Source organism: Ambystoma mexicanum, chromosome 13, assembly GCF_040938575.1.
Source record: "Ambystoma mexicanum isolate Mex_15411 chromosome 13, UKY_AmexF1_1, whole genome shotgun sequence".
NCBI classification, from domain to species: Eukaryota; Metazoa; Chordata; class Amphibia; order Caudata; family Ambystomatidae; genus Ambystoma; species Ambystoma mexicanum.
This window is the reverse complement of record NC_090938.1, coordinates 270,386,774-270,400,542: the sequence shown is the minus strand read 5'-3', so window position 1 is coordinate 270,400,542 and position 13,769 is coordinate 270,386,774. Positions and strand designations below refer to the sequence as shown.

Below are 13,769 nucleotides of genomic sequence, written 5' to 3'. Positions count from 1 at the left end.
ACAAGGTTCTGGTGCAACAACCATATTTTTTCCATGCATATTTGAAACCCGAGCTATATTTGCCATAGTCATTTTCTGGATGCAAAAACCGTTAATTGCAATCGTTTGTAATTTGTATAGTGCTTTCACCAAAGTGCAAGTATTTCACAAAGAACATATTTGCATATAATTATCAGCCAGCCTAAGTTGGTACTCTTTTATTGACCTCAGAAGGATGAGAGGTTTAGTTGGCCTTAAAGGGATTCAAACCTGCAACTTGCAGATATCACACAGATCGCAGCAGCAAGCGCTGAACCCGCTGAATTATCTTACTGTTAAAAGAATCTGTTTTATGCACTTATTTATTTTTTGCCATACTTCTTATTGAACTTGCACTGGTGCAATGCCAATTTTTTGAAGGCACAGCATACGCAGAAAAGACCAGGGGCCTCTTTCTATAAGCTTTGTATTGGTTATTGTGCAATTGTGAACGTTATTTGCACTCAGGCAAACATTGCTCTAATGCAAATAAACTTAAATTCAATGCATTTTTTGATCAGGGCAATTGCATGTCCTAGCGCTCATAAGGTTCCATATGAGCACTCCGGCAAACATTCTCCTGCTGCTAGAATGCATTGAACGAATATGTGTTTTACAGTAGGCCAATTTTATCCTAGTTCAACTACCATGCAAAATTGCATTTGCCTCAGTACACAGTTTCCGTAATGAGGCCCAAGTTATTAAATCCTGTGAGAAAGTGGAGAGTTCACGGGAGACCAGAGTGTGTTGAGCGCAAGTTAGGAATGATACATGGTGGAAGGAAGGGCACAGGCCCCTGAGAGAGAACAGGTAATACTAATACAGGAGCAACCAAGTGTCAGACTGTTTCTCAAGGCCGAGTGGAAGATAGTTTGACTGACATGTATAGGTAGTAATGCTGGCTCATCTCACTGCTCGGTGGTTTTCTACTGTGTTGGAAATGGGGTCCCAGGATCCCACAGTATCCTTGGCTCACCTTTCACAGACATGGCCCAGAGTAACTTAGTATTAATCAGCGTGTGCAGGACACTACAACACACAAGCTGATATGATTGTTCTCAGATGCAATAAATATCAATGACCAGAGGAATTTACTTATATAACAAAATAGCTCTTTAATCACTTAACTAAGACCACTAAAGTGATTAGCAATGTGAAAAAACAGTGTCAGAATCTTCGTGGTCAGGCTTTGGGACTAAACTGTTTTTTTAAAGCGTTCATACTCATAGCACTGCAGTTCTTGATGTAGAGGGCCTCGTCACGGCCAGGATGGTCATGAAACCAGGCTGGTGTTGGATGGCTAGGGGCCTATACATCTACGCAGATGTTTGCCATGGAATCACTGCCAAGGTTACCTGTCATTCGATACGGGAAAACATTGATGCATGTTCGCTATTGAATGACGTGTGTCACTCTAGTCCCACTATGTGCCAGTGATGCAATCGCTTCACAAATCAGCACCATAGAAAGTAGAGTGTCATAGAAATCTACCCTGGATCCTGTAACACTGCCCCTCGCTTATTCGGGGTACCCAGCTGACCAGTTCCTCCCAAAATGTTCAATGGTCCTGGTTTTTAGAAGTATGTGGAAGCCCAGCAATGACCTCCTTTCCATTGTAGTGTTTCCAGAATCTGACACCAAATTCACTATGTTTCATATTAGATTAATTATGGCCTGGCCTGCAGTCAGAAAAATAAAAAACCTATTTTCTCAGCCCAAATCTGATAAATCTACATACTGTCTATGAAGCTAGGAAAAATAAAAAAAATAAAGGTTTCAGGAGGATGAAGAAGGAAGGACAGGGAAGGGGTAAGTATAAAGAGTCATATTGGGGTGGAACAACAAGAGGTATTTTTCTGAGAAACATTTACATCGAAAAAATCAATTTGGGTCCCCCGATTTCCCCTGTTTCCATATGCTTATAACACCACCCTTACACCCTCCCCGCTCGTTATCACCTGTTACCCCAACCCCATTTATATATATTTTTAAACATTCTGTATTCTTTTCGATGTAATTGTTTCTCTGAAAAATACCACTTTGTAATTGTTTTTGTTAAAATCACTGGATACCGGAACAACCTCATTACAAAATAAACAAAATGTGAATGTTGAAGAAGGACCATTTTGACAGAGTTGCAAAAATAACCATGCTGGAAAAATATCAAACAACCCCATGGCAGTTTATTTTGGCATATATTTGGAGCACAAACCCTTTTATCTCATGTTGCAGTTGGCAATTATCTTGGGGTTGCACTGATATTCGTCCATGCCATGTTTTGCAGGATGTCACCTCCCTGTTTGCCCCATAACCTAAAGTCGGTCTCAGTTTGAATGTCCTCGTGAGATGAAGGGCTTGATCATGTAGAGAAGAAAGATTTGATACCACGTTGTATGAGCCCTTTGCGCAATGTGTTGTAGGAAGGATTGATTGTTATCCTCAATTAAGCCTATGGATTTTGCTGATTCGGTGAGCTGAGGGTTGGAGCGATCCAATTGCATGTCTTACAGCCAGCTTTGAGTGGGTTCGTGTTTGGAGGCACTGCCCAGTTGTGCACATTTGGTTTGGGTGGGGTTAATCTTTAAAAAGTCACTTGTCATTCACATAGGAAAATATGTACAGAATGAGGGAAACTGGGCAATATCTTGTGGGCTCTTGTCCTTTAGGTACAACTGTATTTCATATGCGTACAGGTGTATCATGATCTTGGGGTCACCTAGAAGTGAACCCAGCAGTTCCATATAAATGTTAAGGATGACCAGGGAGAAGACAGAATTCTGAGGGACTCCATAGGTGACCAGTCTGTCTTAAGGAGCCTTTGTAGACAGCTAGGTGCCAACCAAATAGGGAGGATGTGAACCATTTTGCAGAAGTCGAAATTAAGATTATATGAGCAGGAGCTAAAAGCAGCTCCTGGGTATCCGGCATTAACCCGTGAGCAGGAGCTACCGCTGGGGAACTAGGAGCTAGTACATAATGTTCTGCAAATCTAACTTCAACATAAAATGCAACTTAATGTTTTTTTAATGAACCCATATTGTTTAAATGTCAAATTGATGTGCCTAATGCTTATTTATAGGCTGTGCCAAATTTAGCATGAGATTCCGCGTGGTGGTGTGGTGGTATTAGTCCCTTTCCTTTTTTCGACTCCATAGGGTTTTGTTGGGTTTACTGCGAGCAGTAATTCCATCACAGCAAATCTGCAAATTTTTGGCATTAACATGATGGATTTACCACCAGCAGAATGCTGGAGGTAAATTCTCCACTTCAAGAAAAATTGGCAATAATTCCATTACCGCCAAACAAAAGAACAGTAACGGAATGACTGCCACTTTTTGGCCGCACCGCCAGACTTGGAATAAGGTCCATGGTGCTTTAATTACAACACTGAAGTGCATCCGGCAGTTTATTATTCATTGCTGCTAGCATAGGATATTGTGCACTGCTGAAACTGTAGTGCAGCACTGTGTTCCATTGCGCAGTAATAGAGTCCGGAGTCATGCATATTGGTGCGGCTCAGTTGCAGGGATGTGTGTTTGTTCTCTGTTTGCAACACCATTGTGACTTCCCCCTCCTGACTGATGCCACTGGTGCTCCGTGTCACGATATGTTCGGGTGGTCTGCCATAGCCCTGCTTATACCACTGCAGGGTGTACTCCGACCCCTCGTAGCTGCAGTTTAACTGAACAGGGCCCCCTTCAGCAACAAACATATTTTCAGCCTGCAAGACTTTGTACTGCCCCAGAACACCTGTGAAAACAGAGAATATATCCATTTAATACAAATCAAACCGTGTGCCAAGACCCTCTTTTGCGAGCTCCTCCGGAAGCCTAAACATAGCTAGATATGTGTATAGATATAGTCGATGAATAAAGGCCAGAGTTATACATGCCAGGATGCTAACATGCGATTGCAAGTTAAACACTGATCTTTGAAATAAGATCACTCGCTAAGCTATCTAAGTGGCTAGCCCACTCTGAATACCTCAGAAATAGCATAGCAATGTACATTTTCATAGTACCTGGCAGTGTTAAAATGATGAGGGCGAGCACAGACATTTTGCAGGCTGGGGAATGAGGTTTTGTGGTGCTTGCATAACGTTTTGTAGCACTCCATGTTCTGCCCCCGCCCCCACAGTTCAGCACTAGCGGCGGTTTGTGGTAGACACAGAAATGATCCATCATGTCTCCTTCGGGCTCACTTGAGCTCAACAGGATGCAGACTCTCTTCCATATGCTGTGGGCCTCGACTTCGAGACAAAATATCTTGGTGGGTGGTGGGTTGTGATCTTGCCGTAAGAGTGTGCAGTGAAATAAATGCCTTTTGTACTCCCCCAGTTACAAGGCATCACACCTTCCTTAAATTATAGAAAGGTCACTTAGATGTGCTCACAGCACTACTTTAAGTGTGTCATCACTTAGTGGTGATCAAAAGTTGCCCCGTGCACTGGGGACTGGGTGGATTTTGGAAGTAATGGGTAATAAAACTAAATAACTTGACTGTGCATGGAAGACCTAGCGCTGTCTTACAGGAACTGGTGCAAGAGCAAAAAGCACTAGGACACACATTTCCCTAATGCAAAAAACTATCTCAAAATGCATTTTTGCATGAAGGAAATATGTGCCCTAGTGCTATTCTTTGCATAAGTATGACGTTTGTGCTACGGCAATTTTTGTCACAGTGCCACCTGCTCTTGTGCAAAGTTTCTGTAACACTGTCACAGGGGTGGCATTGTAAAAACATTGCAGCTGTGTAAGTACAATTAACACTATGGCAAGGATGGTTCCGGTGCAAAAAATATATTCGTGCAATGCATTTTTGACACGGGGCAAGGGGCAATGTTTTCCCTAGTCTTTTGCCGGGATGCAAAAAGCGTTAATGGGAATGAGTTGTTATTTATATAGCGCTTTTGCCAAACGGCTAGCGCTGCACATAGAACATATTTAATGATAATAATGAGTTATATAGCGCCTTTATCCAATGCGCTTTATAGAGCACATATCTACATACAATATCTAATTGGTACTCCTTTATCGACCTCCATCCAACCGAAATTGGTACTCCTTTATCGACCTCGGAAAGATGGAAGACTGAGTTGGCGTTGCCGGGATTCAAACCTGCGACCTGCAGATCACGCTTAGATCGCTGCACCAAGCGCTCAACCCGCTGAGCCATCTTACCAGGGATGCAATAACATATAATTATCACCCAACCTAAGTTTTTACTCATGTATTGACCTCAGAAGGATGAGGGGCTTAGTTGGCCTTAAAGGGATTCAAACCTGCGACCTGCAGATATCGCACAGATTGCAGCAGTAGGCACACAACCCGTTTATTTATCTTACCGGTAAAAGAAACTGTTTTGTGCACTAGGATCACTTTCTGCACTTGAACTGGTGCAATGTAAATTCTTTGAAGGCGGAGCATATGCAGAAAAGACCAGGGTCTCTTCGTAGAAGCTTTGCATTGGTTATTTGTGCAATTGTGTATGCTATTTGTACTAGCGCAAAAACTGCTCTAATCCAAATAAATATTCTTTCAATGCATTTTTTGACCAGGGCCATTGCCTGTCCTAGCACTGATGAAGTTCCATATTAGAACTCGGGAAAACATTATCCTGGTGTTAAAATGCAATGAAAAAATAAGTTTTTTACACTAGGGCAATGTTATCCTAGTCCAACTACCATGCAAAATTCCATTTGCATCAGTACACAGTTTCTGTAATGAGGCCCAAGTTATTAAATCCGGTGGGAAAGTGGAGAGTTCACGGGAGACCAGAGTGTGTGGAGCAGAGGATAGGAATGATACATGGTGGAAGGAAGGACACAGGCCCCTGGGGGAGAACAGGTAATACTAATGCAGGAGCTACCAAGTGTCACACTGTTTCTCAAGGCTGAGTGGAAGATAGTTTGACTGACATGTATAGGTAGTACTGCTGGCTCATCTCACTGCTCGGTGGTTTTCTACTGTGTTGGAAATGGGATCCCAGGATCCCACAGCATCCTTGGCTCACCTTTCACAGACATGGCCCAGAGTAGCTTAGTATTAATCAGCGTGTGCAGGACACTACAACACACAAGCTTATATGATTATTCTCAGATGCAATAAATATCAATGACCAGAGGAATTTACTTATATAACAAAATCGTTCTTTAATCACTTAATTAAGACCACTAAAGTGATTATCAATGTGAAAAAACAGTGTCAGAATCTTCGTGGTCAGGCTTTGGGACTAAACTGTTTTTTTAAAGCGTTCATACTCATAGCACTGCAGTTCTTGATGTAGAGGGCCTCGTCACGACCAGGTTGGTCAGGAAACCAGGCTGGTGTTGGATGGCTAGGGGCCTATACATCTACGCGGATGTTTGCCATGGAATCACTGCCAAGGTTACCTGTCATTAGATACAGGAAACACATTGATGCATGTTCGTTATTGAATGACGTGTGTCACTCTAGTCCCAATATGTACCAGTGATGCAATGGCTTCACAAATCAGCTCCATCGAAATTAGAGTGTCATGAAAATCTACCCCGGATCCTGTAACACTGCCCCTCGATTATTCGGGGTACCCAGCTGACCAGTTCCTCCCATAATTTTCAATGGTCCTGGTTTTTAGAAGTATATGGAAGCCCAGCAATTACCTCCTTTCTATTGTAGTGTTTCCAGAATCTGGCACCAAATTCACTATGTTTCATATTAGCTTAATTTTGGCCTGACCTGCAGTGAGAAAAATAAAAACCCTATTTTCTCAGTCCAAATCTGATAAATCCACATATTTATTTATTTATTTATTTGGATTTGTAGAGCGCACATCTGCCCGGGGGCATCGTGGCGCTAAGAATTCTTACTTGTTACAGGCATACATGGTGAGTATACAGATATACAGATTAGCATAGACGCGTTTTTTCATACATTTGCTGTTATTTCCATAATTACAGTGGTGAGAATACAGGTGAGGCGGGGTTAGTGGACATACTGTCTATGAACTTAGGGAAAAAAAAGGTGTTAGGCGGAAACCTGTGCAGTTCCCTCTGGGACCACTGCAAAAGATTTAGGACTACAGGCATTGGCGGTGAACCCACTTGGTAGCAGTCTGCACCACACAGATTCACGTGGTAGCTGTGGCTGAGCAGTCAGACTTCTCTCAAGAAAAGTTGAGCAGTATGTGGAGTATACAAAATAGGGCAATTCTTCACAGCAAGACAAGCAAACACGCAACGAGGCTTAGTGTAAAGATATTAAGGTATTTATTTATAACAAAATGTCTATGAAAAACACTAAGGCATATCACGGCAAACAAATCAAACACAATTACTCTACGGAGTAGACGATCAATCCCCCTAGCAATATCGACAACTCTAGGTTCTACTGGTACCACTTATTTTCAGACAGAGGTGTATACCTCAACCCAGATGACACTCGAATATTAGTTAGGACGGGAGAGAAAAAGATAGGCAGGTTACGAAACCAACACAGTTCGATCCTATCGGATAAAATGCAAGGCAGGAAGGCAAGAATCACAATAGATCGTAAAGTTCAGAGGCCAGGCCCACTCGGAGAGAGGCAAGGCGCGCTGTCCCAAAAAGTCTGTAGTGGAGATGCATTCAAGTCTGTATTGCAAATGGTTATCGGTGGATTGAACCAGTTCAGAACAAAGAATGAGAAAAGCTTGGAGGCGACCCAACGGAACGGAGAGGATTAAGACACCTCACTCGAACCGATCGAAAGGGAAGCCAGGCGGACACGGTACCTTGTTGTGGAGGGCAGCTCCGGCGGGGGCAGTTGTTCCTGGTGGTGGATGCACGTTGGTTCTTTGCCAAGAGTAGAGATGATCTTGTCGTCGAAGAAAATGAAGTCCGGTGCACCACCAGGGAAGAGACCAACCGCAGAGTGCTCCGTCACAAGGCACCACCTTTTGGTCGCGGTTCAGGGGTAGTGGCTATCCGGTTGCCGAGGTGCTTCTGCACGGGCAATTCGACCACCGCGTCCTGAGGCGAATAAAAAGCAAAGGGGACTGGTTGTTCCCACCAGTCAGGGGAAGAGACTCTCCGGCAGGGAGATCTCGTCTGTCGTCGGGAAGTGGTGAGTCGGTTCCGCTGGGCTCCACCGGAGGTGTCGTCGTGCAGGTCGGCTCAGCGTTACCCTCGTCGGATTCTTAGGTCCTGTGGCGACTTCTGAAGATCCAGTCCCAAAAGCCCTGCTTTTATGCAGAAAACCCCCATTCATTCAGCCTAGCTGTCAATCAACACATGCTAAGTGGTGAGCGGGAAGGCTCACCACCTGGGCCAATCACTCCAGAGTGCGACCGGAGTTGGCAAGGCAACTCGGTCCAGGGTGCCTAAACCCCCTCCCACACCCCTGTGGTAACCCAGACAGAATGGCACCACTTTGGAGGGTCTCTGTACAGAGCCCGCCAAAAGTGGAACAAAGGGCTCGACCTTTAGTTTAGGAGTCACAGAGACAAACACAGACGCCATTTTACAAACCGAGTTCTGGCAGAAAATACCACTCGATAAACCTATTTAAGATAAGTAGATCGGTGGTACGTCAGAGATTAATGAGAAAAAGTATCCATCTCCAACAATGGGACGAGTCCCATGGGGTTATGTTCGGGGACGAACATAACAAGTAGTTTCCACTGCCACCAGCCAAAACTCAAAGAGGGGGGACGGGACAGTGCCCCCTCGAGTAACAGATCCAGGAGTCATCGAATTACCCCTACTAGTACGTCCACAATAAGATGGTTTGTACTAGTTCTGTTAGTAAATTTAGGTCTAGTAAAGCCAATGGTGACTTTACATGCCCGGGGAGACAGTAGTCAGTCCCTGGGTATGGAGTGTATGGTGGGGGACCCGCTAGGGCGCCCCGGTGTTACGGCACGTAGGGTGCGGTGTAACACACATAGAAAAACATATGAGACCCTATGGAGTAAAAGACCCCATAGACCATCGAACACATTGACATTTCAAAAGGAATTACACACATACATGCCCAAGAGTGGGGGAAAAGAGTCTCACTCATGGCAGGATGGAAAAAACAAACTCCAGAAATCCAGCAAAGCTGCTGGGGGACTCACTAGGTTAGGAAATTCAGCCTAAACAGAGAATTCCCCCTAACAAAAGGAAGTGGGGAAAAATTAAAAAAAAGGTTTCAGGAGGATGAAGAAGGAAGGACAGGGAAGGGGTAAGTATAAAGAGTCATATGGGGGTGGAACAACAAGAGGTATTTTTCTGAGAAACATTTACATCAAAAAAATCCATTTGGGTCCCCCGATTACCCCTGTTTCCCACCGACCCAACACCCTCCCCACCTGTTATCACCTCTTACCCCAACTTCTTGCAGCCATATCCCATCCCATCCTCATCACCCCTCACCTCCCCAGAGATTATTTGATAAGTTTGACAAGTGCAATGTTGTGTTTTTTATTATGATTTACCGCGGTGTCGGCGGACACCAAACATGGATCCAAGATGGCAGGCGCATCGAAACAATCCGACGCACCTCACGCTTCATCCCAGCCAATCAGCGAACATGTTCATGTCCGCGGACATGATGCAAGGCGATTAGCCAATCGGTGTCCTGTCCGCGGAGCAAGCAGGGAAGTTTGTCTGTGGAGCGGACATAGATATCGCTAATTTTTTGTGACCTACTTTTTAGTCGTTTAAAAAAAAACTACTAGTTGGATTTTCACCAAATTTACAAAAGCACGCTTTTGGGACCAAGCCGCTGCTCCTGCCGCAAATTTGGTGAAAATCCGTCCAGCGGTTTGGGCTCTAGGCGTGAGCAAAGTTTTTTCCGCATTCAGTCTATGGGAAAAAAAAGACATTTTGGGACCCCCATATAACTTTGCCCCCCCTGGACCAAACCTCACCAAACTTTGCAAACACATTCAGAGTGGGCCATATACTTCATTTGCAAAGTTTGGTGAGGATTCGTCCAGAGGAAACAAAGTTATAAGCCACCCAAAAGTGCTCTTCCTATGGGATTAGCAATTTAACCATAACTACACAGCCACTAACGTGGCTGTGTAATATATTTTTAAACATTCTGTATTCTTTTCGATGTAATTATTTCTCTGAAAATTACCTCTTTGTAATTGTTTTTGTTAAAATCACTGGATACCGGAACAACCTCATTACAAAACAAACAACATGTGAATGGTGAAGAAGTACCATTTTGACAGAGAGTTGCAAAAATAACCATGCTGGACAACTATCAAACAACCCCATGGCAGCTTATTTTGGCATATATTTGGAGCACAAACCCTTTTATCTCATGGTGCGGTTGGCAATCATCTTGGGGTTGCACTGATATTCGTCCATGCCATGTTTTGCAGGATGTCAGCTTCCCTGTTTGCCCCATAACCTAAAGTCAGTCCCAGTTTGGATGTCCTTGTGGGATGAAGGGCTTGATCATGTGGAGAAGAGAGATTTGATACCACGTTGTATGAGCCCATTGCACAATGTGTTGTAGGAAGGAGTGATTGTTATCCTCAATGAAGCCTATGGATTTCGCTGATTCGGTGAGGTGAGGGTTGGAGCAATCCAATTGCATGTCTTACAGCCAGCTTTGAGTGGGTTCGTGTTTGGAGGCACGGCCCAGTCGTAGACATTTAAGAAGGTACTTGTCATTCACATAGGAAAGGATGTACAAAATGAGGGAAACTGGGCAATATCTTGTGGGCTCTTGTGCTTTGGCTACAACTGTATTTCATATGCGTGCAGGTGTATCATGATGTTGGGGTCACCTCGAAGTGAATCCAGCAGTTCCACATAAATGTTAAGGATGAACAGGGCGAAGATAGAATTCTGAGGGACTCCATAGGTGACCAGTCTGTATTCTGATCTTAAGGAGCCTTTGTAGACAGCCGATATGGTTTAAATGTCAAATTGATGTGCCCTAATGCTTATTTATAGACTGTGCAAAATGCACATAGTGAAATTCGCCAACCAAATAGGGAGGATGTGAACCATTTTGAAGAAGTCGAAATTAAGATTAGATAAGCAGGAGCTAAAAGCAGCTCCTGGGTATCCGGCATTAACCCGTGAGCAGGAGCTACCGCTGGGGAACTAGGAGCTAGTACATAATGTTCCGCAAATCTAACTTCAACATAAAATGCAAACTTAATGTTTTTTTTAATGAACCCATATGGTTTAAATGTTAAATTGATGTGCCCTAATGCTTATTTATAGGCTATGCCAAATGCACATAGTTAAATTCACATATGTTTGTTTGTTTGGCATCAGTTGGCCTGGGGAGCCAAAGGTAGCTCCTGATAGCTGTTGGTGCCAAGCTAACTAAGCTCTTTAAGGCTACAAGCAGGAGCTAAATAGCTCCCAGCTCCCCTCAATGTAGTACCCTGATTTTGGGACTGTGCCAGAGAACCCCATCCTGTGTTCAAGGAGTGTTACTTGTATATGATGGATGACTGTGTCGAACGCAGCCAAGAGGTCAAGGAGGCCTAGCACGCATATGTCCCATGTGTTAAAAATGTGTAGGTCACTCACACCCACCAGGATCTGACTGTTTCAGTGCTAAATTTGGAACTGAACCTGGATTGGAAATCTCATAGCCAAGGGAGTTTCCTGATGTGTATAAGTAGTTGATTAGCAATTACACTCCCAATGATTTTGTCCAAACTCTATGGCGAGAATTTCAAATTCAGGAGGCAAAGCTCTCAAGTTGTGCTTGATATTGTTATGATTGTCACACCAACGAGTACACCATCCAAACAAGAGTAGTTCACTGACACAATTTTTTTGCTGTGCTTCTTGTATTGCCTGTTCATTACAAATTACAGGAATGCAAGTTGCAGGATTAAGAGGAAACCACTACTTGTTTAAGTCACTCACACCTGGCCAGTGGCGAATTAAAATCACTGTGATCCATTTGAGCCACACCAACCACTTTGTACACCACACCCCTTTTCTGAGTTGTTAAAGCCCTTTGACAAATTATCCACCAACTTAATACTGAAGTTCACTGATTGTGACAGAGGCTGGTTTGGAATTGAAGAGTGTAAGTGACTTCAATCAAGCACTCCAACTAAGTCAATGCCTAGACTGGGATGCCCAATGGAAGCCCTTATTCATATATTTTTATGTGAAGTTCTTTAATCTGGATGATAAACCCTTATATAACGCCCCTCTCTTTGAATCCCCCTGACCTCACTGAGCCAAGAAGTAGGTTTTGCAAATTAAAAGGTTTATTGGAAAAATTAAACAATATATATATCACACTTTTATGAATAAATTAATATTTGATAGCACACTTATGAATATGACAGTGATCAACAATGGATAATATTACAGTAGCACAATCCTTTAATTACTTAGGAGTTGGTATAGAAAGGATAAGGTAGCAGAGAATACTTTGTATGGTTTCAAGGAAAAGCAATGATGGAAAGAATGCAGCACAGAAATAAACTGGATATGGTTTCAACAAGAGATAATCTGATCACTTTTTCCCTTGTGACAACTCACTCCCCCCCTTATGAAATATAAAGAATATAAAGGAGAGCACACAGTTTTCAGGAATACAATCAAAATGCAGTTCAAATTCCAGTTTCCCCCAGCAAGCTTAGAGCAACCGGTATGCTTTTAAACAGGCAAAAATACTTTTACATGTGATTTGCAATGAAGTGAAAAATATGCTGAAAATGATTTTAATTCACTATAGGAGATTCAGGGTAGGTGATAGCTACTTTGAATTAGTTCAGGTCAACACTAACAATGATTCATCAATGATTATCAGAGTGAAAACGAATTTCAGCAGTGGAAAGCAAGAAGCAGCTATTTTCACAAGTGGTGAAATTGAGCCAAATTGCAATTCGTGGCACTTTCTCTAAGTGCGTAAACCGCGATTACTGAAAAAGTATAAGGCGTTGGAAGGTCGTTTTGGGTATGTTGGAAAATGTAGGTTCTTAGCTTTAAAATTACAGTTAAATCTTGCTTCTAGGACATACGATTCAAAAGATACGGATGTTTTTGTGGAGGTGGATTTTCAGAAATGAAGTCAAGACTTAAGAATGACAGATGACACTTTTACCGCTTTGAAATCACAGAATGGACACACGATTTCTATGCAGTTCTGGACCAGTTAAAATGGATGGGATAAGATTACTTTAAACTAAGAGATGGGTTCTGGAGAGTTCTAGATACTCACTCCTAGTTTTGGAAGGGAATGGACCTCGTCACAGATCTGGTCAGGTTTGGGCTGCGGTTCTCTCGCCACGGGATGGTCTCTGGCACTGGTTCTGCTCACAGCGGGGCCTCTGGTCTGCTATCGGCACTGCACAGCGGTCTGGTCTGGGTCTGCCCGGTTCTGGGTACAGCTCTGCTTTCTGGGTCTGGATATGGTTCTGGCACAGGGTTCTAGCCAGATTCAAACAGCTTGCCCGGCTGTTCAATAGTTTGGTTAGGTTTCTGGATTCTGGGGCCCCTGAAAAGAGTTCAGCTTTTGGGTTTGGCCCCTGCTTAAGGTTCTAGAGTTTAGTTCTAGAGTTTGGTTCTGGAGTCTATCTGGAGTCTAAGTTCTGGAGCCTCAGGAGTCTGGAGTTTTTTTTCTGGATATGGTCGGGCAGCGTGCTGTGCAGGAATCGATGAGTAGTGGAAAAGTTAGTGTTCCTATCTGGGTCTCAGCAGTCTCTTTTTATGTGGTCTCAAAGGGGGTGTGGAGGCTGACTTCCTATGCCCAACCCTCTGAGAATCCTGATAGGTTAAAGGATTTACTGTCCTCTGACTGGAGAACGGA

General features: G+C 43.4%; 1 gene segment (V, D, J or C); it reads right to left on the bottom strand.

Annotated features, from left to right (window-relative positions):
* Positions 1–3,427: 3,427 nt before the first annotated feature.
* Positions 3,428–5,193, bottom strand: LOC138520323 (T cell receptor alpha variable 17-like). The segment is given in 2 exon segments: positions 3,428–3,768; positions 5,136–5,193. Coding segments are annotated over 2 exon segments (399 nt in total).
* Between the last annotated feature and the right edge of the window lie 8,576 nt (positions 5,194–13,769).